The sequence below is a fragment of the Drepanopeziza brunnea genome (assembly GCF_022702325.1).
Source record: "Drepanopeziza brunnea f. sp. 'multigermtubi' strain 214-2 chromosome Unknown ctg5, whole genome shotgun sequence".
NCBI lineage: Eukaryota > Fungi > Ascomycota > Leotiomycetes > Helotiales > Drepanopezizaceae > Drepanopeziza > Drepanopeziza brunnea.
In genome coordinates, this window is record NW_027094068.1 from 1,443,174 (window position 1) to 1,469,144 (window position 25,971).

The window sequence follows — 25,971 nt, forward strand, 5'->3', positions numbered from 1 at the left end:
CGGTACCGGTAGATACTAGATACTAGATACTAGATACTAGATACTAGATACTAGATACTAGATACTAGATACTAGATACTAGATAAGGGTCCACCAGGCAGAGGCAGCTTCTCTGCTCTGCTCTGCTCTGCTCTGCTTAGCAGCTACCGGTACGGTAGGTAGACCGGTACTGTATGGAAAACCTCGAGCCAGGTTCGTCTGTCTGCACGTTGGGTTTTCCACCTTCTTCTCTCTCTCTCTCTCTCTTTTTTTTTTTTTTTTTTTTTTTTTTTTTTCAAAACTGGCCGAGTCAGGGCAGCGTGAGAGAGATTTACCTTGTTCTCATGTTCCCGTGTTCCCATTTCCAGCCAGCCCCAACCCCGCTTGCGAAGATCAATACGAAAGTTTGGTCAGGGAAAATCATGGTATCATTCAAATACCCACGGTACAGGCCTAAGTATTACCCCTCGAGGGTGCCTCAAAAGTTTAGTTTCCACTTTAAACCCCCTGGTTTCCCTACCCTCGAGGGGTAATACTTACGCCTGCGACGTAGTACATACATAGAGTGCATAGTTTCATCGTTCATGCGGCTTTCATAACCTCCCCGCCACCCTGCTGCCACAACCACAGCGCCTCGACCGCATAAACCTTACTCCCTTGATGCCCGCCCTCCAACCCCGCAGCCTCTTGCAGCGTCTCCAACACCTGTCCACCCTTGATGCACATCCAGAGCCCATGCGTTATTTCGCTCTCGGGACCTCCCCACTCCCCTCTGCCCAGCCTATACAGCAGTCTCCCCAAAGTCTGGAACGCCACGCATCTCTGCGCGGGAAACGCCGATCTCGCCAGTCGCGCCAGTTCGGGAACCGTGTAGCCGGCCGCTTCCGGCGCCTCGCCGTGGTGATGCAGACCTTTGGTGACCGGAATCGCACGAGCAGTTCGGGGCGGAAGTAAGCCGCCCCGGAAGTCGAAGCGGATGGCGTTCGCGTTGACGCCTTCTGCCAAGGGGTAGTAGGGTGATTCTTGGTCTGCAATCGAGTCCTTCGTGGGGAGTGGCGCCATCCAGGCTAGTTTCGAGGGATCGGCCGGGAGCGTCGGGAAGTATTTGGTGTGTAGGGTTTGCAGGAAGTCGGGGTCGGATGGGTCAAGGTCGGGGGCAGAGGGTGCGGACGGAAAGTGTATCGAGGGTACGAAGTCTTCAGGAAGAGGTTCACTGGGTGCTGCAGCGGCTTGTAATCCTATGGGCTGCGAAGGCTCGGATTCCTCGTCTTCGAAGCGGATGGATCTTGGGGGGTCAATTCGTTTCCCGGTCGGTTTGGGGGCCGGGGTGCCTTCTGTATCCGATTTCTTGTTCGTATCTCGTTGCTGCCGCTCGCTTTCCTTCTGCTTGGTCTCTTTCCTCTTTGCAGCGATCTCATCTGGGAGATCGATCCCGGTGTCGCCTCTTCCATCGTCCAAGTGTGGCCTCTTCAGTAGCATCTGGATTAGAGATGGGTCCAGACTCGACATAAGTTCCCTTCTCTCCTCAGCAATCTCATCTGGCGACATAGCTGCCAGCCTCTGCGTGTTTTCCTGATCGATCCTCCGTCTCTCCTCGTCCATATCAGAATTCTTCTGTTTCAATGAAGGTCCATTAGTTGACGGCGGGGGGCGCGTAGCAAAAGCATTCCCCGAGTCGCCAACTACAGGCTTCACCGATCCAGTCCTTTGCTGTTTGAAAGTGGATACTCGTGTGCGCTTCTTGTGCTCAGGAAAGCCCGATGGTGTGCTCTTCATCTTGGGCGCTGAGGGAGGGGCAGTTTCGCGTTCCCTGATGTCGGCCACGAAGGGAGATGATATGGACGGCATAGCGGTCGACGGGATCCTCGAGCTGGGCTGGGACAGGTCCTCATCGTCGGAGAAATCGATCTCGAATCGCTGGCCGCGCAGGTCCATGGTTGTGAAGTGGTTTTGGAGTTGTTGAAGATGATGATGCCCAACTCGTTTCCCCCACTGTGGGTGGGATGGATGCTAGGGGGAGAGCTAAATAAGGCAGGCTAGCTGGGCCATGGGGTGGGGTCGTGGTGCACAGACCAGCGGCGGGGCCCATACAGTACAGTAAAACGGGGACCCGAGATGAATTTGGCGCTAGTACCGTAAGGGGTCATTCGTAGGTACCGGTAGATACCGGTACCACGACATGTCAAGAGGTAAGTCAATACGGTAGGTAGGTAAGTAGAGATAACGACAATCACAACAACAATAACAATAACAACAACAACAAAAACAACAAAAACAACAACAACAACAACAACAACAACAACAACAACAACAACAACAACAACAACAACAACAACAACAACAACAACAACAACAAAAACAACAACAACTACAACACAACAACTACAGCAACAACAACAACAACAACAACAACAACAACAACAACAACATCAACATCAACATCAACATCAACAACAACAACATCAACAACAACATCAACATCAACAATAATCCAATAAATTTGGCTCTTCTCCGGGATATGTGTTTATTCCCGAAGTCCAGGTGTACCGGTATTGAATTGTAATTATCATCATGGCCACCATGCACGTTTCATCTCATCTCGTTTCGTTTCGTTTCGTTTCGTCTGGAGGCGTAGCGTACCGACGGATAGGTAGGTAGGTACGGTAGGTAGTAGGAGGTACCTTACCCACCATCCCAACCATCCCACGTTTTGCCACATTGGGTCGCTTGCAAAGGTTGGTATCAACAAGCTTCGATTACCTACGTTAAGGTCGAGATTGAATATCTCCGAAGCCGAAGAGCCGGGTGCTGTGATTGGTTGCTTCAGGCCTGCCCAGTGTCACCTGATCCCGATGCGGCAGGTCGGCTAAGTATCTACGGAGTACGGAGTAGGTAGTATGTGTGCGGTTATGGGATACGGATACAGTAGGTAGTTTTGGTTGGTTGGTTGGGTGGGTGGATGGGGTGGATGGGGTGGATGGGGAGACGGTGGATGGTGGGTGGCTGAGAGCCGAGCCGACAAGAGATCAATCGATGAATCGATCAATCGATCAATCGATCAATCAGTATGAATATCCATGTCCATGTAGGTCTATCCATAGCAAGCAACATCACCTTCACCATCACCATTACCATTACCATTCATTACCATTACCATCAACATCCAGAACAAGATTAACATCAATGTCAATGTCAATATCCATATCCATCTCCATCTCCATCCCCATCCCCATCGCCATCTCCATCTCCACCTCCACCTCCATGCCAATATCCCAACCCATTATCAAAATCCCCTAATGCTTCTTTCTGTCTGCGCCCGCCCTGCTGGTGCCCCGTCGGATTCCTTCAGTCGCTCAGTCCAGGCAGGCAGTTCCTCCTGAGTCCCCAAGGCCCCAAAGGTCCCAAAGGCCCCAAAGGCCCCAAAGGCCCCCAAGTCCATCCATTTTCCCATGATGCCCCAAACCAAATAAAAGTCCGTACGCTTGCTCGATCGCTCGCTCGCTCGCTCGCTCGCTCTGCACGTCCGCGTTCCTTTTCATCTCATCCCCTCCCCCCTCCCCACCATTACCAGCACCCGCAACCAACCCCTTCTCTCTCCTTCTCTTCCCCTTTTCCCCTTTCTCTCTCCCACAACTCCACCACTCCACCACTCCACCACGGCCACCCCTCTGCCACAACTGCAATCCCCCCCTTTTCATCGATATCCCGCCATCCGCCATCAATCACCACTATCTGGGACCCTTATTCGAACCCGACAATTCGACTTGTTCCGTGCATCGACTTAGACTGCACCCGCCTGCCCTGCAATCTGCACTAGATCCAAATTCCCATCTGTGCGCCGTCGTGTCATTTCCCTCCTGAAGCTATTCCGAGCGAGATAGCACGAAAACGTGACGAGCAGGCAAACGACGACGACGACGACGACCACCACCACCACCACCACCACTCATTCCGGCCTGCATCTTACCACGCGTCTCCCCACGAGACGACGACTCCCATCATCTCGGCTCGCCCGTAACCGATATTGGGTCGGCGCATGTACTGACGAGCTCGATGATGGCGACTACAGAACGCCGCCGTACCATGGATGAGACGGGGCGGGCAGGTGGAGCGGGAGGAGGTCTGTCACCTAATTCGGCCAGTGAACTCTCCAGCCCTCCTCGATCCAGTCCCGACGCAGGATCGCCGTCGCATCGCATCCAGGATGAGAAATCCAACAACCACGCCAGCCATAAGGTCAACAACGCCAGCATCGCCGTCAACCCGCCGCAAGTGCAACCGCAAGTGCCACCGCAACCGCAGTCGCAGTCGCAACCGCAGTCGCAACCGCAACCGCAAGCTGGCGTCCTGGAAAACCCGGCTGACCAGAAACCGCCGCGCAAGAAGCCCGGCCGGAAGCCGGGATCCACCAACAAGCCCAAAAATAATGACAGTTCAGCGACCAACACCGATACGCAGGCGCCCAAGGTGAGGAAGCCGCGAAAACCCAAAGACCCGAATGCGCCTCCGGTCCAGCGACGAAAGCGCAATGCAGCTTCCGATGGGGCGCAGCAGCATTTGGACATCGTCTTCGCGAGCGAGGTGGGACGGCAATCGCCACACCCACTGCAGGAAGCCCCGCCCAATTTCCAGGTTCCCGTACTCGCATCCCAAAACGGTAAAAGTGAGGATATACCACGTCCGGCTCAGTCATTCTTCAACGCTCCGGCCCCACACCCCTCAGCACATCAACAACAACAACAACAACAACAACAACAACAACAGCCACAACAACAACAATCACAACCACCATCACAACAGCAACAGCAACAACCTCCACAGCCACAACAACCACCGCCTGCCCCGCATCCCGTGCAACATCATACCATGTTGCGCACCAGCAGCAGTGGTCAGAACTACGATCCGATTCGATCAAATTATGACCCGGTGAGAGAGACCGTCGTTAGTCACCATCCTTACAGCATCAATTCACAAGGCTCGCCCAATCACCCACACGCATTGAATCGCGCCAGCGCATCCCCATCGATTTCCAGCTTGGTCGACCCTCCTAACCAGTCTTTGACGTCGCCTTCCGTCGCCACTCAGTCATTTTTCAACCAACAACAACAACAACAACAGCAGCAGCAAGCTCGGCTCCACCAGCATGACTCAGCTTCGGGCCCGCCATCTCCAACGGTAAATCGACAGGCCCCTGCGGCGAACGTCGAACCAAAGATCAGCCCAAACGCACAAGGGCCCGCTTCCTTTGTGAGCAGAAAGTCTGATACAATGGCACCGCAACAGGGTCCGTCGACAGTTTCCAGAAAATCGGGTCCTTTGAGCACGACCAACTCATCGGCTGCCGCCTCCCCCAAACCCCAGAAGCCCAAGAAGACTCCAGCGGCATCAGCAATCGAAGAAGTCTACCCAGCACCTCCACCACTTCCAGGATCGGGCCTCATGGGTATCGGCGGCGGCGGTGCCGCAGATGGCACCGAGTTTCGCGCCCCTACAGTCATTCTGACCATTCCCATGAATGGGGAGGTCAACAAGTACATCAACTTCACGCGTCTGGCCGAGGAGCAATACGGATGGGACGCGCTTCACCCTCGATTGGCTGCTCAACGCGACAGGTTGGCACGTGTCGCCGCCGCTGGTGCTGCCCTCGAGCGCCAGGGGTCCAACAAGGACAGCGGTGATGAGATGTCTCTGGACTCTGAAGGTGAGGGCGACGTGAGCAACGTCGAGATGGGCGGTATGAGCGATGGACGGACTGGCACGGACGGAGGGAAGAAGGTCCCCAAGAAGAGAAAGATGAAGGAAGATGAATACGATAAGGATGATGGGTTCGTCGATGATACGGAGCTGCTTTGGGAAGAGCATGCTGCGGCTACTAATGATGGCTTCTTCGTCTACTCTGGCCCACTGGTTCCGGAGGGAGACAACCCTGCGTTGGAGATCAGGTATGTCACGTTCTTCTCTAGACGGACTTGTTCCGAACGGAACACGGTTAACATCTCCCAGCACGGCACCAAAGCGAGGACGCGGTCGCGGGAGCAGGGGTGGACGCGCCGCGGGAGGAGCTCGCGGCGCTGCTGCCAACAAACTGCTCGGCTCCATCCCCCTCGGCCACAACGGTCTCCCAATCCATGGTCCTGGATCTCGCGGTGGCTCTACGACACGGAAACCCCGGATCACCAAAGCAGATCGCGCACGCATGGAGCAGGAGAAGCTCGATAGAGAAAAGATGGGAGGAAGCATGGGCTCTATGCCTGCGAATTACGGAAACGTGCCTCACGTGGCGAGTGCGCCGAGCAACCTCGGGTCGACGCCTATGGTTTTCAATCAATAGATGATCATTGTTCTTGTTTGCGTTGTGCTTGTGGTAGGAGTTGGCACCGAGCCCTGGCTTGGTTTGCGGGTTTCATTTTCTCTGTATAGTTTGTCGGAGCTGTTTGAGGGAGGGGAGAGAGGGGGGGGGGGGGGAACGAGAAAACCCAAGGTCTATCTCGGATGGATGCCGGATGGATGTGTAAAATAGCCATATCTGCCTCGCTTTGCATTGCGAAGTTGAGGATAATTGCATGAGGAGAGAATGAAGAGTCTTGCATTATTTTCGCAGATCAAGGAGGTAATATGCTCCAGTGAGTGATAACTTCTGCGCATGATTCGTTGAATGCAATACATTGTTCATAAAAAGTTGAAGGCAACAACAAATATTTCGGCTCCGCTACCCCAGACTTGCTATGCTCAAAGCAGCAGGCAGCGTTCTTCCAGCATACGTCCAGCTCACGCGCCATCTTATGGTCTGTGCGTTCCGCCAAGGAGAGAGGCATCTTTTGTTCACGTCACGTCACAGGCACAAGCTAACCCTAGCATGCGATAAAAGCTAGTTAAAGCTTCAGAGCTCGATCAAAACCAAACATCGACAAATTGAACTTCACCCTGCATCCTCTCTCACTCGCAGCCCTCACTTCCTCCACAACCGGCTCGAAAATGGCGACGGCAACATCAGCAGCACCCCTCGAAAAATCAAACGAGCGACCGAGCGCCCTGCGCTCGATTATTGCTGGATCGACGGCGGGTGCGGTCGAGATTGCCGTCACGTATCCTGCTGAGTGTATGTCCCTTTGTTTTTGTCTTTTGTCTTGGCCGAGAGAGGGAAAGGGAAGGGGAAGGGGAAGGGGGTCTTGATTGGGGGATTCAATGTGTGTATGTGGTGCTAATTGCAGAGATAGTTGCGAAGACGAGGACGCAATTGAATCGCCGGTTAGGAGATGGGCAGAAGTTACCGTGGCCGCCGTTTGGGAAGGCGTGGTATGCGGGGTGTACGACGCTGATCATTGGGAACTCGTTGAAGGCGGGGATTCGTAGGTCTTTTTTTCTCTTTCCTCTACTGCGAGTGGACGAACGGGGTTGTGGATTGGGGTGGTGTTGGTCGTTTGGGAGAAGGAGTGCTAGGTGCTGAGTGCTGAGTGCTGAGTGCTGAGTGCTGAGTGCTGATTGGCATGGGCAGGGTTCGTGGCGTTCGACCAGTACAAATCAATGCTACAAGATGCAGATGGCAAGATCTCAGGCCCGAGGACGGTTATTGCTGGGTTCGGGGCGGGAGTTACAGAGTCGCTGTTGGCTGTTACGCCGTTTGAGAGTATCAAGACTACACTGTTCGTCTCCCAACTTCTACTTTGGGAATGCCACCCAGATCTGACACTATACAGAATCGATGACCGCAAATCCGCCAAACCCCGCCTGCGAGGCTTCCTCCACGCCGTGCCTATCATCGCAAGAGAGAGAGGACTCAGGGGCTTCTTTCAAGGCTTCGTGCCCACAACCGCCCGTCAGTCAGCCAACAGCGCCGTTCGCTTCAGCTCCTACGCCTTCCTGCGCCAGCTCGCGCAGTCGTACACGGCCCCCGGGGAGAAACTAAGTACCATGGCTACGTTTGGGATCGGTGGTGTGGCGGGACTGATCACGGTATATGCGACGCAGCCGCTGGACACGGTGAAGACACGGATGCAGAGTATAGAGGCGAGAAGCCTGTATCGGAACAGCTTTGCGTGTGCGGCGCTGATTGCGCGGAAGGAGGGGGTGTTCACCTTCTGGAGTGGTGCGCTGCCACGGCTGGCGAGGTTAATGTTGAGCGGGGGGATTGTGTTTACGATGTACGAGAAGAGTATTGATTTGATGGCCAGGCTGGATCCGGAAAAGAAGTACGTCTGACGTGGGCGAGGGACAACATGGGATTTTTGGGGATCTAGGTCTGAGGGTATATGCACTCACTTCTCGGATGAAGCACGGCGTTGGGCGTTTACAGATATAGAGAGGGCCTTGGACCAACATAGTCGTGATTGTATATTCATTAATGGTACAGATATGATGCGCTGCCCCTCCAGAACTCCAATGGTATAGATGTACAACATGTAGTTCGGATCATTCCTTAAGTTCGCATGTTAGAGGCCTCATAGCCTTCCCTTGAGACCTCCTCTCGCTCTGAACTCGGATACGGCCTTTTATGTCTCGCTAGGGCCAGCACCCTACTACTTCTTATCATTGAATCGCAAGAAGCCCTTCCATCTTTTCATCGTCCTCTCCATCCACCCACTCCTCGGCGCCTCCTCCAGCTCCTTGATCAAATTCGTGTAATGATTTGGATTGCTCTTCGGCTTCATCAAGGCCCCCGTAATCGGATACTATGATCCCGCGGAGCAGAAACAAGTTAGCCTCCTCCTGTCCTCTGTCCTCAGCCCTCTCGCATCTCCTTTCCTCTCGGCCGCTTCCGGTCTCGTCTCACACATACCTTCCGGCTATATCGATTCTCCAACAGCGAGTACAGTGCATTAGCCTGCTCCAGCTCCAGCTTCTCATCTAGAGCGCGGTTGGCTGGGAGGGGGGATGCTGCCGTTTCAGAGCTTGCCGCAGGAGCAGCAGCAGACGCGGGCAGGAAGCGCGAGTCGAGGCGCCTGCGCATGATATCCTGGAATTGGCATTCTGGACGGAGGGGGTCCTGGGGGAAGCGCGCAAGGGCGCGAAGGTGGTGCTTGTAGGAAATCTGTATATTTTTTTTTTCGAATGGTCAGATTATAATTTTCTTTTTTTTTCTTTTTGGATGGGATGATGGGCGAGGGTTTGGTTATTGACTTGCGGATTTAGACATTTGGTGAGTTGTGATTATTGTTGTTCGTTGAAACAGTGCGAGAGACTTGAGAGAGTCGACCTGGATCTGTCCCTGTCCATGGTTCAAGTCTTGACGTGCATCATAATGCCATTGGATGCGGCATGCGCTAAGCCCCAAGCCCCACCTTAACTGGTTTGGGAATCCGATCCGACAACTCCGCCCTTCAACTACCGATCCATCTGTCACAGTTGAACCTCCTGATAACTTTACACCATCACCCTCCAACCACCGACTACCAACCACCTCACATCACGCTCTTTGCCCTCACTTTCTCTTCCCTTGTACCTAAACCCAATCTCGGGTCGGCCGCCACTCCTTTCTCTTTGTCCTTCCCCAAAACTACTACCAGAACGATAATATGGCTTCGCAACGCTATGAAAGAGTACGTCTCATCGATCGCCACGCAGCCCGTACGATGTTTAGTAGCATCTCAGGATATCTCTCTAACAGTTACACACAGGTGTCTGCGAATGATGCCGAGTCGCCTCTAAGCCCGACCATACCTAGATCGCCGCCACCGTCCTTCAGATCCCGCGCTTCGTCCCCAAACTCTAGACACGCCACGGCTATGGAGGACCAGAATCTGGCTGATACTTTCGATGCGGACGGGTCCGACAGCGATGAGGAGAACGACGGCGATGATAGACAGCGATTAATGCGGGGGGCGTCCGTGGTGACTTTGACTGAGCAGATCGATGGGACAGACAGTGAGGTTCAAAGGCCAACGGTCATCGAGAGGAGACCGATGCCGTTCCCGGCTTTTGTTCCTCAAACCCCTACGAATGGAAGAGTATACGGCGGTGGATCTGGCTCCGATGGTGTATTCGCAAACCTGAGTGCTAAGCCCGAGAGGGGTGAGAAATTGGAAGAACACCCACCCGTACGTCCTACCTCGAGCGGTGAACATGTGACCTTCTACTGACGAAATACAGACATACGAGCAAGCAGCTGCAGATGCCGCGCCCCCTTACTGGGAAACAACCATTCTCGCACCCGGTATGGGTGGGCCCGACGAAGTCTATATCGACGGCCTCCCCGTCGGCTCTGTCTTCTCCTTCATCTGGAACGGCATGATCTCCATGTCGTTCCAGCTCGTTGGCTTTCTCCTCACCTACCTTCTACATACCACCCACGCCGCTAAGAATGGTTCTCGAGCTGGCTTAGGCATCACGCTCGTGCAATATGGCTTCTACATGAAAGGGTCCAACATCATCCCGCCGGTCCAGGACGGCCAAGACCCCCAATATCAACAACCCCCGGACCCTAACAGCCACGACTTTGACCCCAACGCCGTGAATGGAGGCCGCGTGGACTCGGGAACTGGAGGGCTGGGTGATTTGGGGATGAATGATATCATGGCGTACATCCTCATGATCGTCGGCTGGTTCATCCTTATTCGCGCCGTCTCCGACTTCCTGAGAGCAAGGAGGCACGAACAACTAGTCTTGCAAAGCCCGGAACGGGGGTTGAACGTGCCGATCATTGCTACGGGTGAGGAACCGGGCACGGTGGTCTGAGCTTTGCTCTGATTTGTAGATATGGGATGGAAAGGCGTTCAACTGGAAAGTTTGCAAGTTGGTCTATAGCAATCAGCGGGGCGTTCGAACTCGGGTGCTGAGTATACTAGACGCTGGGGATGATGCCGAGGTTGCTTGGTAGATCTTAGCACGTATATTCATCAATCGCATCTCTGAAGATTTCAGGTTTCATGACTCTGGCATCTTGCGTCCTCCAGGTGTCACTAGTGAATTTCTATCGGTATCGATATTGAGTATCCTCCCGGTGACGCCTGAAACAAGCCTTGGGATTAATTGTTTTGAATTTTATTATAGTACATGCAGGTTTCAGAATGTCTTGCTCAGATCGAATCAAGCATCGTAGTACTGTAAGGCTTTCTTTCTTTCTCCCTTCGCTTCCCATTCCCTTCGCTTGTCTCTCCCGGTCTCTCTCTGATTCTGGCCTGAGGTTTTCCATCGCAGGGAAGGGGGGGAAGACGCCGGGGAGGTGTTATTAGTGGTAGGTACCGGTAGTAGTACTGTAATACTGGGAGGTAGGCTGGCTGGCTGCCTGCGGTTTTCAAAGGGGAAGAGGGGGGAGGTGGGGTTAGAGATATGTTGAATTGACAGTCGAAAGTCGGGTTTTTGCTGTTTGAGAGGGTGGAAGGGTGGGTGGGCGGCGGAGCGTCTTCTTTTGGTTGTTCTTTGATTTTGACGTTTCTGTTTGGATTGTTTGGGGAGTTGGGGGTTTGGGTGGTTGGGTGGTTGGGAGTATGTGAGAGGAGAGGAGATGAGAGGAAAGGAGAAGAGGAATCGTATGCATTCACTGCGAAGTACTAAGTAACCTGCAGGATGTTTGTTTGTTTGTTTGTTGCGTGGCTGGTTGGACTTACCGGTACTTTCGTATAGGCAGTCGTAGACCTGGGCATGGTTACTCTGTATCTGTGGAAAAAAAAAAAAAACCACAATGATAATAGTAAATTAATAGATGAATAGATAAATAGATAAATAGATAAATAGATAAATAGATAAATAGATAAATAGATAAATAGATAAATAGATAAATAGATAAATAGATAAATAGATAAATAGATAAATAGATGAACAGATGAATGAATAAATAGATGAACAGATGAATGAATAAATAAATAAATAAATAAATAAATAAATAAATAAATAAATAAATAAATAAATAAATAAATAAATAAATAAATAAATAAATAAATAAATAAATAAATAAATAAATAAATAAATAAATAAATAAATAAATAAATAAATAAATAAATAAATAAATAAATAAATAAATAAATAAATAAATAAATAAATAAATAAATAAATAAATAAATAAATAAATAAATAAATAAATAAATAAATAAATAAATAAATAAATAAATAAATAAATAAATAAATAGATAGATAAATAGATAGATAAATAAATTTCCTGTCCTACATAGAGAATTACGAATAGATCTCTACTTGTGAGATGAGATGAGGCAGTATGGGCAGAGGGCCTAGAGTCTATACAACATCGGATTTGTGTGACCTTGGAAGTAAAACCCGTGCGTCCCTCTCCATACCTCCTTGGGTGGAAGTGGCGATTGGGAAGAGGAGACGACGGCGGCGTTGGGATCGATCGGCTCTGCCGAGTCGGATATTTTTGGAAGGGCTCCGCTCCGGTCTCCCGCTTACAGATGCTACGGGCTGCAAGGACTTTGCTCATGGTCGTCTTTTACAGAGAAGGATCGCGGAGGGGAGCTGGCAATCTTCTTTCGTGTGGTGCTTGTTTATCAATCGTATACCGGTCCGCTAGCCGACAGATAGATTAAGCGAAGGAATGAGAACTGAGCTATGAGCCGGAAGTTCTCGTGAAAGACCACAACGATGAGAGTTGCGTCTGGGGTCTAAGATACGACGTCTACGTATAAATCTTTCCAGCTAGCTGCTTCTCTTCAAGCGTGCTGTTTCTTCCTGGCAGCTCTGGAACCTCTTCCCGGTCATTGCTGGAGATGGCCAGTCATCTTCAAGAGGTTTCTCCATGTGGCCTCCCATCTCTTGACAATATTATACTTGTAATTTTGGATGAATTCTTCTTATATCAGAACAGAACTCGTCGAGTACTCGTCGATTTCATTTTTTTTTCTCCCATCTGGATTATTTCGCAGGGTGGAAGAAACGTCGAAAATAAGATAGCAACCAACGAGTCATCGACCAGGTTGGGCGCTGTAACTCACTTCGGTGCATCTGTAAGTGGGACGTATCTCACTCCATAAGTTTTCTTCTTGGTCACTTCCCCTTGCGCGTCTTTTTCAACAATCCAGATGTACTGACCACCTCCATTCGGGTCCTCGACAGGAATGAAAATTCTAAACCGAGTCAGTCCCAGCATCCCACACCCCGGGAAAGGTATTCTTACCGTCCAGGGCTCTTCAGTTGGTCAACTAATTCCTGATGAAGCTTCACCGCAGCAGCTCCGACATGGATTGCATCCCAGCCGTCCTGAGCATCCTCACCCTGGGTCCAGCCCTTTCTCCCATCTCCCACGACAAAGCTTACTCTGCCATCCTTCAGCATCTGTTTACCCCGATCACTCTTCGACACGTTTCTCTCTCCCAAGTCCCGCAATGCCTTGATGTGCTCGAGTCCTACAACTTTAGCAACTTCAGTACCCCTTCCTGCATCATTCTGTGGACTTGCAAGCTCTGCCAGCACAGCCGTCAGGTATCCAGAGCCAGAGCCGATATCCAAGACTCGGCAGCCAGGCCTTAGGAAAGGGAGCAGGGACTCGGTAGCACTGGCGTGCATATGAGGTGCAGAGATAGTGGCAGCATGACCTATACTCTGAGGTGAGTCCTCGTATGCACTCTCGGGGTCTGGGCAGTAGTGAGCACGGTCGACCTTGAGTAATACCTGATCAGCATGACCCGCCAAAGACGCCGGAGCTGCTACGAAATACCTAGGTAGATAGATCACATACATTCATCATGGCATCCCGAACTCTTGGGCTGGTGATCAATCCGTTTTTGAATAGATTGTCAATAAGCTCCATGTTCGTCCGTCCGGAGCAGCGCCAAGCCATATTGTGACTCGAGATACCGCTGAACGAGGGGATGATATTACGGACGGTATGTATCTCGAGTCCGAGGTTTTATTCCGAAGCCTGAGAAGCTCCGAATTTCGACGGATTTTGTGTGGTATTGCCCTTTAATACAAAAGGTCTTGGTTCAGAGAGAAGCTGCAAGCTGCAACTAATAGGTAAGGTACTTATCGTGAACCGAACAAAAGTGGCTCGTGTACCCGGCAAACGCCAAGTCCACTCAACACGTCCTTTGTCGCGTCGACGCGTCTCAGCGGCTGGGAAATCGACAAACCCTCTCAATCTCTATTCTAACAATGCCACATTCAATCTCGCCCGAAGAGCCTTTGCTATCCGACCGAAACATGTCAACAGAAGCTGCCCCCGAAAATGGAAATCCTCAAGCCAGAGAAGCATCTCCGGCAGCAAAGCCAACAGAGAAGGATGGCGATTCCCAGGAAAGCGATTCCGCACATGAGGATATGACAATGGCAGACGTGGTGGCCGACACGAAAGCAGTTCCCACAGAGGCTGTCAAGGCCGAAGTCGCATCCGAGGTCAAGCTTGAGGACCTTTTTGCAGATATGGATTCGGACGAGGAGTTTCCTAGCTTAACTGGTCAAGAAAGTAACATTAGGAGCTCTCCCCCGGGGGCGCCTGCATCCCCTTTGTATGTTCGCACTTGTTACGTGCGAGCTATGCTGACCTTTCAAGTCATATTGGCCCTGAATCGCGAGCTTCTGATCCAGAAGTAATGAAATCCTTCTACCAGCGTTTGTTCCCCTGGCGCTACCTCTTTCAATGGCTCAACCATTCTCCCACGCCCTCCAACGACTTCGGACATCGTGAATTCGCATTCACATTGCAGAACGACGCATACCTCAGATACCAAGCTTTTCCTACCTCAGATCTGTGAGCTTGGTCCCTCCTCATACGTTGCGCTCTGCTAATTACTGAAGCCTGCGCAAAGATGTCCTTCGCCTTATGCCTTCGAGATTTGAAATTGGTCCTGTGTATAGCACTAATCCCCGCGATCGAAAGACCCTTCGGAAATCGGCCGCTTTCAAGCCAATCTCCAAAGAATTGTGTTTCGATATCGATTTGACGGATTACGATGATATTCGAACCTGCTGTGACAAGGCGAATATTTGCAACAAGTGCTGGCAATTCATAACCATGGCTATCAAGGTCATTGATGTGGCATTGCGAGAGGATTTCGGGTTCAAGCACATCATGTGGGTTTACTCGGGAAGGAGAGGGGCTCACGCGTGGGTTTGCGATAAGAAAGCCAGAGCGATGGACGACCAGAAGAGAAGAGCTGTCGCAGGCTACCTGGAAGTTATCAAGGGTGGAGCACAAAGTGGAAAGCGGGTGAACGTGAAGAGACCACTTCATTCTCACGTAGCGTAAGTATTTCAGATTCCGTTTCTGCTCCAGTCACTAACACCCAACAGCCGAAGTCTTGATATCCTGAAGTCTCACTTTCAAACAGACATTCTCCAAGATCAAGATCCGTGGGAGACGGATGAGAAGTTTGATAGGCTCCTACAACTTCTCCCGGACAAGACACTAAATGAAGCATTAAGGAAGAAATGGAGCTCCGCACCGGGCCGTGCGTCGAAATCAAAGTGGGCTGATATAGATGCTCTTGCCAAAACAGGAGCTAGCAAAGCCCTCGATCCTAAGGCTCTACTCGATGCCAAGCAAGACATTGTCCTTGAATACACATATCCCCGTCTAGATATCGAAGTCAGCAAACATCTCAACCATTTGTTGAAGAGTCCCTTTGTTGTCCATCCTGGCACTGGAAGGGTGTGTGTTCCGATAAATACGAAACACTGTGCAGACTTTGACCCCTTGGGTGTCCCTACTGTTACGGAGCTCCTCCAAGAAATTGACGAATGGACAACACCCGATGGGGAAAACGGCGGGAAAACCTTTCAAGACTGGGAGAAGACGAGTCTGAAGCCCTATGTGGAGTACTTCAGAACTTTTGTTATAGCACTAATGAAAGACGAGAGAGATGTCAAGGTTAAACGGGAGCGTGATGAAGGAGCTGATGCAATGGAGTTTTGAGATGCACGCGAGGGACGGTTATCGTTGAGGTCTTATGTAATTCATATTTGCTTTTGTATTGATAAATCAGCGAAGTAGCTGCTGTCAATCTGGCGGGCTATGGTAAATATCACAACAAATCAGGTCTACCGTCGGCTTCCTTTGCTTTGTTGACTTGATCGCGATACCTTCCTCGCCAGTTCCGCCCGATTTTCTTGCAAGCTAATGAGTTTGCATCACGTGCCACACAACAGAGACGGATTTTAGTGAAGCCGCGACCGACCACCAAGGCCTTGAAGATTCCTCTACCTCACCTCGAGAGCTCAGCTGCCAATACTTCCTTTCCCACACACATACAGTCGAACAAACTCTCGCCCCCATAACAGCAAAAGAAAACCCGCCTCGACAAAACTTTAAATAAGGCGTCCACAGCGGCCACTCACCAATTCAATCTCTGCGCACAAGACGGCATTCTGCGAACTCTACACCTCATCACGTCGAAGCTACCTACATCGCGAATACCAACGTCTCCGATTACCTTCTGCCCCTCGACCCTCCCCTTGAGTCGAGGCTCAATCCCCTCGCACTCTATCCCTTGCGCAGGTGAATCGCACCTTACCGAATGCTATCTCGCAGCCTCATCTGCGATCAATAAATCCTCGAGCAATAAATCCACACCCGAAAACAAGCTCACGCACAAGATCCTCGCACCACCCCGCTCCCCGCCCGCGCCTCGAAACGAATCCCTTGACACAAAATGGCGGAAGATCTAGCACAGAAGCTGGACTCTACAAAACTTAGGTGAATAACAATGACATCGGACTGTGATGTTAGGTTGGTTGTGTTGACAATCTAGCAGCGACGATGCGTCGGAAGACTGGAAGAAGGGTCTTACCGTTCCCACCAAAGATACCAGAGAGCAGACTGCGGTATGAAAGGCCTCATTTACTTCTGTGAGCATCTCTAATTCTGCGTGCAGGATGTCACCGCTACTAAAGGTCTTGACTTTGAGGACTTCAACCTCGATCGAAAACTTCTCATGGGTATTTTCGAAGCCGGTTTCGAGAAGCCATCACCAATTCAAGAAGAGGCGATTCCTATTGCCCTCGCTGGCCGCGATATACTCGCTCGAGCTAAGAATGGCACTGGCAAGACAGCAGCCTTCATCATCCCAGCCCTCCAAAAAGTCAGCGCGAAGAACAACAAAGTCCAGGCCCTTATTCTAGTCCCTACTCGCGAGCTGGCAATGCAAACCTCCCAAGTCTGCAAGACCCTCGGCAAGCATCTTGGCATCAATGTCATGGTAACAACAGGTGGTACTATGTTGAGAGATGATATCGTGCGTTTACAAGAGCCTGTCCACGTGATTGTTGGTACTCCTGGAAGAATCCTCGATCTTGCTGGGAAGGGTGTTGCCGATCTCAGCGAATGTTTCACTTTCATCATGGACGAAGCCGATAAGCTCCTTTCTCCCGAATTCACACCAGTCATCGAACAACTACTCCAATTCCACCCCAAGGAGCGCCAAGTGATGCTCTTCAGTGCCACCTTCCCGATCACCGTCAAGACTTTCTCCGACAAGAACATGAAAGATCCATTTGAGATCAATCTAATGGACGAACTCACTCTGCGCGGTATCACCCAATACTACGCCTTCGTTGAAGAGAGCCAGAAAGTCCACTGCCTCAACACTCTCTTCTCAAAACTCCAAATCAACCAATCCATCATCTTCTGTAACTCCACCAACCGTGTCGAACTTCTTGCTAAGAAGATCACCGAGCTTGGCTACTCTTGTTTCTACAGTCATGCCCGCATGATGCAAACGAACCGTAACCGTGTTTTCCACGACTTTCGCAATGGCGTCTGCCGCAACCTGGTGTGCTCCGATCTTCTCACCCGTGGTATTGACATTCAAGCTGTGAATGTGGTTATCAACTTCGATTTTCCGAAAAACGCCGAGACTTATCTCCACCGTATCGGTAGATCGGGACGTTTTGGACATTTAGGTCTCGCCATCAATCTCATCAACTGGGATGACCGTTTCAACCTGTACAACATCGAGCGTGATCTTGGTACCGAAATCTTGCCCATTCCCCCAAGCATCGATAAGAATCTCTACGTTTATGATGCTCCAGAGAACATCCCGCGACCAGTTTCAAACTTCCAAACTGTTCAGAGCACTCGTCAACCGTCTAACCGCGAGTCTTCATCGCGTGACCAACCACCTCAGCAGCAAGCCGGAAGCCAACGCACTGGCGGGTCAGGTAACTACAACGCTGGACGAAACAACAGAACGAACCCCGGTCAAGAGCAAAGACAACAACCACCGAACCAACGCCAAGGTCAAGCCCAGGGCTTTTCTCGGGGCGGCGGCAATTTTGACCAGGCTGGTCGACGAGGCGGCGGTAACCAGGGCCAACGTCAGAATGGATACCAAGGGCAGCGAGGCGGCCGTGATCAATCCACGCCGATTCAATAGTCCTCGACGGCACATAAACGATATTGAGGAAGCGGTGTTGACTCTGTACATATTACCTTCTCGACACCAGATTTTCGACAGACTGGAAGGTCGAGTCCACATAGCTTTTCTTCTGCAGATCATTCTGGATATCAGCCAGTTTAGGTTTGCGTTGGGGAGGCTATGGACACTCGACCATCTTGTTGTACTATATGACTTTCTTATTCTTTACTTTTCTTACTTTTCTTTGCTGGATGCCTCTCGCCAACTGGGCCGGACAGGTTCAGCGACCTGGATCTGTTATGACTGGATGGCTGGCGTTTGCGGCGTACGGACGATATTTATCGCCTGGGCGATCTCTGGAGTATGGGCTATCTCCGCCAGAAGGGGCATGGATAGGCTGGCGTCGGCAGAAAGATCGGTCTGCTTTTGATCTTATCGCTCACGATTCGTGAGCCGTGGTAAAAAGATATGTTGCATGCATTTGGGCATCTTTGAGCATCGTGGCGATATGATACCTGGACAGGCTGCGGGATGTGGTGGTTGGGGGGAGGGGTGTTGGTGGGTGGGTGTTGTGGGTTTCGCAGAGCAATGATGGTCACTTCTCATACGCTAGAAATGGGAAGCTTGACATCCGGGATGAGGGGGAGCAAAAAAAAAACCAACAAAAAAAAACTTTTTTTTTGAGGAGGGCGCTGGGGAAAGTACCGGTTAGAAACGAGATTAGGCTCGTTAGCTGGGCTTTTCTTTGGCAAATACACTTCTTCTTCTCACTTGACCTGATCATGCGTGAAACTTGGGCCACTCAACTTTGGTTTTTCTTTGTGTTTTTTCTCATGCGTTTGAACAGTTTTTCGAATTTTGCATGGTAGAGTCCTCCCGGCCCGCGTCGTGGAGAAAGCGCATATCTTATCGATCGGCGAGAAGTACGTGCATTTCTTTCCTGTCCTGCAATCGGTCTGCCCGTACTGTGGGCTCTTGAAATCTGTTCCTTCATTCCTTCCTTCCTTCTCCATTCCTGGTTACATGGAAAACCAAGAGCGCCCACACCTTCAATACCAAATCCGGCTGCTACCTACATCAGATTCATCTGCCTACCATGTACAAACATAATATACTTCTGCATACATTAATGAAACCTACAAGACTCGTTACAGAGCGGGGAGCTAAACTACTTTCTGCAACGCCAGTTGAATGCAGCCCATTTTCGAGCGAGGCGAAGATGGCGTCCACTGGGTACTCGCTTTTCGCGTGGGGGAAATGTCACGCGCTGCTTCTCCTGCTTGCTTGCTGCAACCGGCGGGATATACAGAGTGATTCGTGAAACCCACGAGGATTGTCAGGATCGTTGAGCTGTGTATGTGCGTACGTACATACGTGAGGTGCGTGTGGGTTAAGTGAGAGAGAGAGCTCGGGTACAAGGCAAGGCAAGGCAAGGCAAGGACACCAGGTTTGATGGGGGAAATCGGCCTTTGATATCAAATTCAAATTCACACGGGTAAGATTGGTGTAGGTACTTGTCCTATCCCGGCAGCGGGCTTGGGAAGGGCTGTTTCTATCGGTGAGTTGACGTGGGAAAATGCTGGTGCTATACTATCATTGCGCGATGTGCGGTCTTGATGATGGAAGGAGGAGAGTAAACAAACAGACAAACAAGCGAGCGAGTCCTTGGAGTGGCTAGGACGAAATGAAATGAAATGAAATAAAAGCACCATTTACTCTGGACGCTATAGAGCTATTCATGTAACAACGAATCATTGCTAAGCAAAATGTCATGAATCTTCGCTGGTCTTACTCCAGCTGTCATCGTGGTCCAGTGATCTCTCCTGCTTGGTATCCTCGCCGTGGGTATGGATTTATATTGACTCCTATGTTTATCGGCAACAGTAGTGCTTTAGTCGACCGAGAGAGGACGCTGGCTTTCGGCTCTACTATGAACAATCACCACGCTTGATTATCAGCCAGCCAGCGTTCAGAGTTTTGATTGTGACTCCATAGCAAAATGCTCGTATATGCATTTCATGTTAGTCTCACCACGTATAACTTTTACAAAGAGAAAGACCCATCACCATTTCGCCCAGTATCTATCTCCCAGACAAACCTTTCCCAGACCAAGTAGCAAATCGGCGAGTACAGCCAGCTAAACCCCCAACGCCACCAGATTAACCGAATAGTATCTACAAAGCCTTGATACTCTGGAAGAAAGGGTTTGTCAAAAGCCTCTCATCTCCCTTCACCAAATCCCGCATCTTGCCAATCTTCTCCTCCTTGCTCAAGCCCTTACCCTCGCATTCCTGCTTCCACTTCATAAGCACATCTTTCAGCAGCGCACTGCCCTCTTCTACATCTTCCTTGCCGTACGTAATAGCCTGTCCCTCATGCTTGCTTGTGAAGTCCTCTAGCTCATCCGCCTTCCTCTTCGCCATGTTAACCACCTTCTCTGGGAAGCGCACAAGCTCAGCAACGTGGATACCGAAACTCTGATCGCAGACCCCCTCCTCCACCTTGTACAACAGTGTAACTTCTCTCTTTGCTTTGCCGTTGTCGTCAATATGCGCAACAACATGCAAATTATGTACTTGGGGATACTGCTCCACAAGTGCAGTTAGCTCATGGAAATGCGTAGCAAACATGGAGAAACATCCGATTTCCTTAACGATGTGCTCAGAGATTGCCCACGCCAGTCCGAAACCATCATATGTGCTGGTACCGCGCCCCAGTTCGTCGATGATGATGAGGGACTCGGAGGTCGCGGATTTGAGGATATTGGCTGTCTCGAGCATTTCGGCCATGAATGTCGAGACGCCTTTGAGTTGGGAGTCGCTGGCTCCAACGCGGGCTAGGATGCAATCGAATATTGTGAGCTCAGCCTCGTCGCAGGGAACGAAGCATCCGATTTGAGCCATTAGTGCTATCACACCTATCTGACGGATGTATGTAGATTTTCCGCCCACTGAAGGTCACGGGGGAGTCAGCAATTGCCCGATTGAGAGCATCTCAGGAATAGCATGCTAGAAGGATAAGACCTACTGTTTGGACCCGTAATTATCAAGAACTCGGACTCTCCTCTCTTCAGCGCAACATCGTTTGTGATGAACTGAATGTCATCTTGCATCTCCATACACGGGTGCCGAGCCCCTACCAAAACGGTATTCCCTTCCCCTCGTGGATGTATTTTTGGTCGAACATACGAGGTCGGCGCATGTACAGAGCAATGGGCAAAGCTGATGATCACGTCCATATGAGCCAAGACGTTCGCCAGGAGCTCCAGAACCGGGCAGTATGAAGCAGCCACACTGACCACCTCATTAACCAAACTGCTTTGAGTACGGTTGTAGTTTTCGGAAAGCTGATCAAACTCCCGTCGAATGCTCTGAAGTTTCTGTGTCGTGAAGTAGACTCCGTTCTTCTGTGTCGAGCATTCTTGGTAGTTCCTTTTGTTGCGGATACAGCCGGCTTCAGTTCTGGTCAGTCGCAAGCACCAGCCATGTTGTTTGTGGTTCTCCAGGAACAGTTTCTTGTCCATTTCCTGCCCAAGATCTTTGCTGGCAGCTCTGTGCTCCTGATCCATTTCAACCTTCATCTTGTCGAGCTTCTTTCTGATAATCCGAAGCCCATCGTCGAATTCTGGCTTGATAATGTATTCGTGATTTTCGGCAGCCTGTAGATCGACGGTTGTCTCTACCATCTCCTGTAACTTAGCTAGACTTTCCAAGTACTCCCTCAGCTTCGAAGTGTAAGTCTCCTCCAAAGGTCCCTGGTACTTCTCGTCCATGACGCCTTCCAGAGCACCGATGAAGCCTGGCAACGACAGAACAACTTGAGAAGCTCTAACGACATCCTCAAGAGTTGCGAGTTTCTTCTGGAATCGTTTCGTCAATCTGAAGAGATCTGGGATCGAGCGCATGTGCTCTTCTTGAATGGTTTGTCTCAGTTCTGTATCCTCAACAAATGCTTCCACAAGCTGTTGTCGCTTTTCAATTTCATCCCTGCTCATCAAGGGTTGCTTGAGCCACTGAGACAATAGACGTCTTCCAACAGGGGTTTTGCAGTGGTCAAGTAATCCAAATAGTGACATGGTCTTGGCGCCGTCTCTTGGTCCAGGCATCAAATTCAAAGCCTTCAAGGCCGAGGCGTCCAGCTTCATGAACTGAGAAAGATCGTGCTGGTAGAGTTGATATTGGCCAAAGTTTGAAGAGTCATGCATCACTCCCAGATACTTGATCAAGGAAGCCGCAGAACCCATGGCAAGCTTCAAGTCCGTTTGTGGTAGAGTTCCTGCAGCTTTCTCGTCCTTCAATAACCTAGCTAGATCCTGGTCGATATCCTTTGTACCAAAATCAGCTGCTGGTCGTTCCGAGATAGCTATTCCACAGCTGTCTATGATGGTTTTGAGTTTGGTCATCTCCACATCTTTCTCAGACTTGTCCACCTGAATTATGCATTCCTTCACACCCAGTTGAATAAGGAGAGACTCGAAATTCGAGTATAAGTCGTTGTCCAGAAATTCGGAAACGCCCAGTTCACGGACACTGGCATCTGCGAAGCACACCCCAACATTTCTAGCTTCCGAAGCTTTCGCCGAGACTTTGACTGCCAGTATAATAGGAGCTCCATCAATCTGCCCACCTAGCTCCTCCTCGATGTCCTGCAAATTTCCAGGTGACGCTTGTTTGGTGATCTTCCAGTTCATCCGGCCAGTCGTTCCCCATACTTCCACTCTCTTTCCAAGACGAAATAGAACCTCTCTTAGAAGATTTCTGTAGACCGTAATAGTCATCGTGACTGATGGAAGGCCGGTCGAGTCATTTTTGCCCAATTGTCGCAACACCGAGGTCGTTTTGTACACCTGAAGTCGGTCAACCTCAAGACGATATGTATGCGGAGTCTAACCCACTGTTCGGGCAACAAATGAAGCATCTTCACCATGGGCGGTATACCAATCTCCGCGGTCAAATATTCGAATAGTCTCGTCATCTTTAGCTGGCAGTGATTTGAAGAGCTTAATGAATCCGCCTTCATCGTCAACCTACGAAGGATAATCAGCAATGCATTGTGGTGATAAGTGGGAGAAACCTACCTTCAATTCCGGACGTGAAGACATGTTGGAAGTATGGAGCAATGTCTTTTCAAAAACACCGAAAGTTGTTGATCTCAAGTGAAATGCTAGGTTGAAACGCGGAGAGGTACACGAAAATCTGCATATGTCAAGGAGACGCGACGTGAAAGAGCTAGTCTCAATCAGGCCTTGCATGTACACCGCCCTGGCATTTTATTTGTATATTTGTAGTGACGTTTGCTCCCAATCAAGTGAGCAGCGCAATCCACCCAACAACATGGCCGAGCTTGAAGAACGACCCTCCAAGATCCGGAAGATAGAATCGCCAGATGGATCAAGTGAGCCTTTCCAAGGCAATTCTTCAAGCATGGACCTCCTGGACGAACTTCCCAATGGTCAGGCCGAGTCCGCAGTCAGCCAGGCTCCTCCTACAGAGGAGAACCCGCCCTTATCCAAAAGCCAACTGAAGAAGCTCAAGAAAGCCGCGCATTGGGAGGCTGGTAAGGAATACCGCAGAACGCTCCGGCGAGAAAAGCACAAAGAGAAACAAGCGCGCAAGGCCAAGGAACGAGAGGAAATCAAGGAAAAGGTTGCGAAAGGCGAGATGGAAAGACCTGTGATGGTGAGAAAGCCTGGTCCGAGAAGGCCTATTCAGGTTCCAATATCGTTTGTGTTGGACTGCGATTTCAACGACTTGATGATGGAGAAGGAGATCATTTCGCTGGGTGCCCAGCTTACGAGGTGCTACTCGGACAACAAATGTAATCCTTATAGGGCTCACTTGAGCGTCAGCTCGTGGGGAGGGACACTCCAGAAGAGGTTTGAGACGGTTCTGACCAATAATCATAAAAGTTGGAAAGGCATCCGGTTTTTTGAGGAGGGCTTCGAAACTGCTGCCGAGGAGTTGCATAGAGTCATGAGAGGACCCGGTGGAGGCAAGCTTGTTGGCGCGTTAGGTCCCAAATCTACAGAGGTTCAGAAGAACGATACATCTGCTCCTTTACCTAACTCAGGACCGGATGCGATCGATCCTGCTGCCCAATTAGCAGTAGAAGTGACGGAGTTATCCTCGCAATCCAATGGTGTTACCCAAACTCCTGAACAGCCCTTGGCCGAGGAGAATCTGGAAATAAAGCGGAAAGGATCTCAGGATACGGCCGACACAGGCATGGAAACTGCTTCCATATGCCCCAAATCAGAGCCATCTATCGTCTACCTTACCTCCGACTCCCCAAATACCCTGCGCGTTCTGTCTCCTTACACAACCTACATTATTGGTGGTATCGTCGACAAGAACCGCCATAAAGGTTTATGCTACAAGCGAGCCTGTGAGCGCGGCATCCCAACTGCAAGACTTCCGATCGGCGAGTTCATGACTATGCAAAGTCGGACTGTCCTTACGGTCAATCATGTTATGGAGATCATGCTGAAATGGCTGGAGACTGGTGACTGGGGCGAGGCGTTCTTGAAGGTCATCCCTAAGAGAAAAGAGGCCAAGTTAAGGGTGAAAAATGGAGGGGGAAGCACTGCAGAACAGGAGCAGCAAGGGGAAGAAAGCGACGACTACGAGCAAAGTGAGGTTGGAGGTAGTCTGGACGTCGTGAACGGGAAGAGTGATGACGAAAATTAAGCAGAGTCTAAAAGAACGTCTGAATGAGAAAAGAAATACAGAATCTCGCACTATCTACGGACATTTTGTCCACTTTCTATCACATCTGATATGTCTCTCCGCATGCTCAGGTTCGTCAATTTGGAGAGCAAAACGTGCTCGCCCATTTGTGACGGTTGAATTAAAGACTTCCATGTATATCACAACTCCCCCAAGTGCCACACTTATCCCTCGTCGCCAGGCTCCCGTCCAAAGAACCCACCCATACGCCCCCCTCTGTCCACAAAGATGACAGGTTACTACCGCTTATCACCCTTCCCAATATAAACCTCCGCCCTTTCTGCCTTCTCCTTTCTCGCAAGCGTCTCAGGCAACGTCCTCATTAACCCCTCCAGTCCTTTAACACCCTTCCCCCAGCCCCTCTCCACACCTTCCTGCCTCTCCAACTTCCCGACCCCCAAGTCCGCTTGCTTCTCCTCAGCCTGCACGCCCTCTTCCAGCGCATTTAGTACCCCCTCGTCAGCCTCTATCCCTTCCTTATATTCCTTGTTTATTGTTTGCGCAACCTGGGCTGGTACCTTCCGGCGCAAAGAGGCGATTTCTTCAATCAGATCTTCCTCCTGGCGCGCAAGGTCTTTGGCGCGCTCGAACAGTTTTGCGTTGAAGGGCTCGTGCTCCTCGATCTCTAGCGTTGGGTTCGTGGATGTATTGCTTAGCATGGACTTGAGAAGATCTTCGGAGGGGTCTAGGCCATTGATAGTGATATTTTCGGAGGCGGTTTGGAAGACGTTGTTGATGTACTGCTTTCGTCAGTCTCATCGCTGGAGCTTGGGGATATGTAAATATATTGTTGACGCTGGAGGATCGAGTTTGAAGGGAGAGGAAGGTGGCGCACTGCATGGACAAGCTCTTCAACGCGCTCGCGCAATTCGTCTTCCCCTGCGATGGGCGGCAGGTCCTTGTCTATCTTCTCGTTCGCGGCGCGTCGGATATTGGAGATGAGGAACTGGAGGTCATCGGGAGACTGCAGCTCGATTTTCCTTTGAAATTCGGCCATGTTCTCTAAGCCCAACTAGCTGTCCCGTCGG

The 25,971-nt window shown here is 50.6% G+C and overlaps 11 protein-coding genes across 11 annotated transcripts; 6 read left to right on the forward strand and 5 right to left on the reverse strand.

The window, feature by feature from the left end:
- Positions 1–561: 561 nt before the first annotated feature.
- Positions 562–1,914, reverse strand: L3040_003720 (uncharacterized protein; the record flags this gene model as incomplete). Its single annotated transcript, XM_007294667.1, has 1 exon — positions 562–1,914. The coding sequence occupies one exon, from the start codon at positions 1,912–1,914 to the stop codon at positions 562–564; it is 1,353 nt and encodes a 450-aa protein (XP_007294729.1).
- A 2,148-nt stretch (positions 1,915–4,062) lies between these two features.
- On the forward strand, positions 4,063–6,310 carry L3040_003721 (uncharacterized protein; the record flags this gene model as incomplete). Its single annotated transcript, XM_007294666.2, has 2 exons — positions 4,063–5,921; positions 5,983–6,310. The coding sequence occupies 2 exons, from the start codon at positions 4,063–4,065 to the stop codon at positions 6,308–6,310; spliced, it is 2,187 nt and encodes a 728-aa protein (XP_007294728.2).
- Positions 6,311–6,954: 644 nt separating this feature from the next.
- L3040_003722 (uncharacterized protein) lies at positions 6,955–8,178 on the forward strand (the record flags this gene model as incomplete). The annotated part of the gene is made up of 4 exons (XM_007294665.1): positions 6,955–7,078; positions 7,197–7,328; positions 7,475–7,622; positions 7,677–8,178. The coding sequence occupies 4 exons, from the start codon at positions 6,955–6,957 to the stop codon at positions 8,176–8,178; spliced, it is 906 nt and encodes a 301-aa protein (XP_007294727.1).
- Positions 8,179–8,505: 327 nt separating this feature from the next.
- Positions 8,506–9,112, reverse strand: L3040_003723 (uncharacterized protein; the record flags this gene model as incomplete). Its single annotated transcript, XM_066156517.1, has 3 exons — positions 8,506–8,685; positions 8,756–9,007; positions 9,101–9,112. The coding sequence occupies 3 exons, from the start codon at positions 9,110–9,112 to the stop codon at positions 8,506–8,508; spliced, it is 444 nt and encodes a 147-aa protein (XP_066012099.1).
- Positions 9,113–9,491: 379 nt separating this feature from the next.
- L3040_003724 (uncharacterized protein) lies at positions 9,492–10,650 on the forward strand (the record flags this gene model as incomplete). The annotated part of the gene is made up of 3 exons (XM_007294663.1): positions 9,492–9,515; positions 9,594–10,013; positions 10,066–10,650. The coding sequence occupies 3 exons, from the start codon at positions 9,492–9,494 to the stop codon at positions 10,648–10,650; spliced, it is 1,029 nt and encodes a 342-aa protein (XP_007294725.1).
- Positions 10,651–12,856: 2,206 nt separating this feature from the next.
- L3040_003725 (uncharacterized protein) lies at positions 12,857–13,705 on the reverse strand (the record flags this gene model as incomplete). Its single annotated transcript, XM_066156518.1, has 3 exons — positions 12,857–12,992; positions 13,043–13,524; positions 13,604–13,705. The coding sequence occupies 3 exons, from the start codon at positions 13,703–13,705 to the stop codon at positions 12,857–12,859; spliced, it is 720 nt and encodes a 239-aa protein (XP_066012100.1).
- A 314-nt stretch (positions 13,706–14,019) lies between these two features.
- Positions 14,020–15,778, forward strand: L3040_003726 (uncharacterized protein; the record flags this gene model as incomplete). The annotated part of the gene is made up of 4 exons (XM_007294661.2): positions 14,020–14,372; positions 14,417–14,614; positions 14,662–15,108; positions 15,157–15,778. 4 exons carry the CDS (start codon positions 14,020–14,022, stop codon positions 15,776–15,778), a joined length of 1,620 nt encoding a protein of 539 aa, XP_007294723.2.
- A 736-nt stretch (positions 15,779–16,514) lies between these two features.
- On the forward strand, positions 16,515–18,236 carry L3040_003727 (uncharacterized protein; the record flags this gene model as incomplete). Its single annotated transcript, XM_007294660.2, has 3 exons — positions 16,515–16,558; positions 16,617–16,686; positions 16,737–18,236. The coding sequence occupies 3 exons, from the start codon at positions 16,515–16,517 to the stop codon at positions 18,234–18,236; spliced, it is 1,614 nt and encodes a 537-aa protein (XP_007294722.2).
- A 2,156-nt stretch (positions 18,237–20,392) lies between these two features.
- L3040_003728 (uncharacterized protein) lies at positions 20,393–23,319 on the reverse strand (the record flags this gene model as incomplete). The annotated part of the gene is made up of 4 exons (XM_007294659.2): positions 20,393–21,168; positions 21,246–23,064; positions 23,113–23,244; positions 23,296–23,319. The coding sequence occupies 4 exons, from the start codon at positions 23,317–23,319 to the stop codon at positions 20,393–20,395; spliced, it is 2,751 nt and encodes a 916-aa protein (XP_007294721.2).
- A 232-nt stretch (positions 23,320–23,551) lies between these two features.
- Positions 23,552–24,904, forward strand: L3040_003729 (uncharacterized protein; the record flags this gene model as incomplete). Its single annotated transcript, XM_007294658.2, has 1 exon — positions 23,552–24,904. The coding sequence occupies one exon, from the start codon at positions 23,552–23,554 to the stop codon at positions 24,902–24,904; it is 1,353 nt and encodes a 450-aa protein (XP_007294720.2).
- Positions 24,905–25,182: 278 nt separating this feature from the next.
- On the reverse strand, positions 25,183–25,940 carry L3040_003730 (uncharacterized protein; the record flags this gene model as incomplete). Its single annotated transcript, XM_007294657.2, has 2 exons — positions 25,183–25,683; positions 25,779–25,940. 2 exons carry the CDS (start codon positions 25,938–25,940, stop codon positions 25,183–25,185), a joined length of 663 nt encoding a protein of 220 aa, XP_007294719.1.
- Between the last annotated feature and the right edge of the window lie 31 nt (positions 25,941–25,971).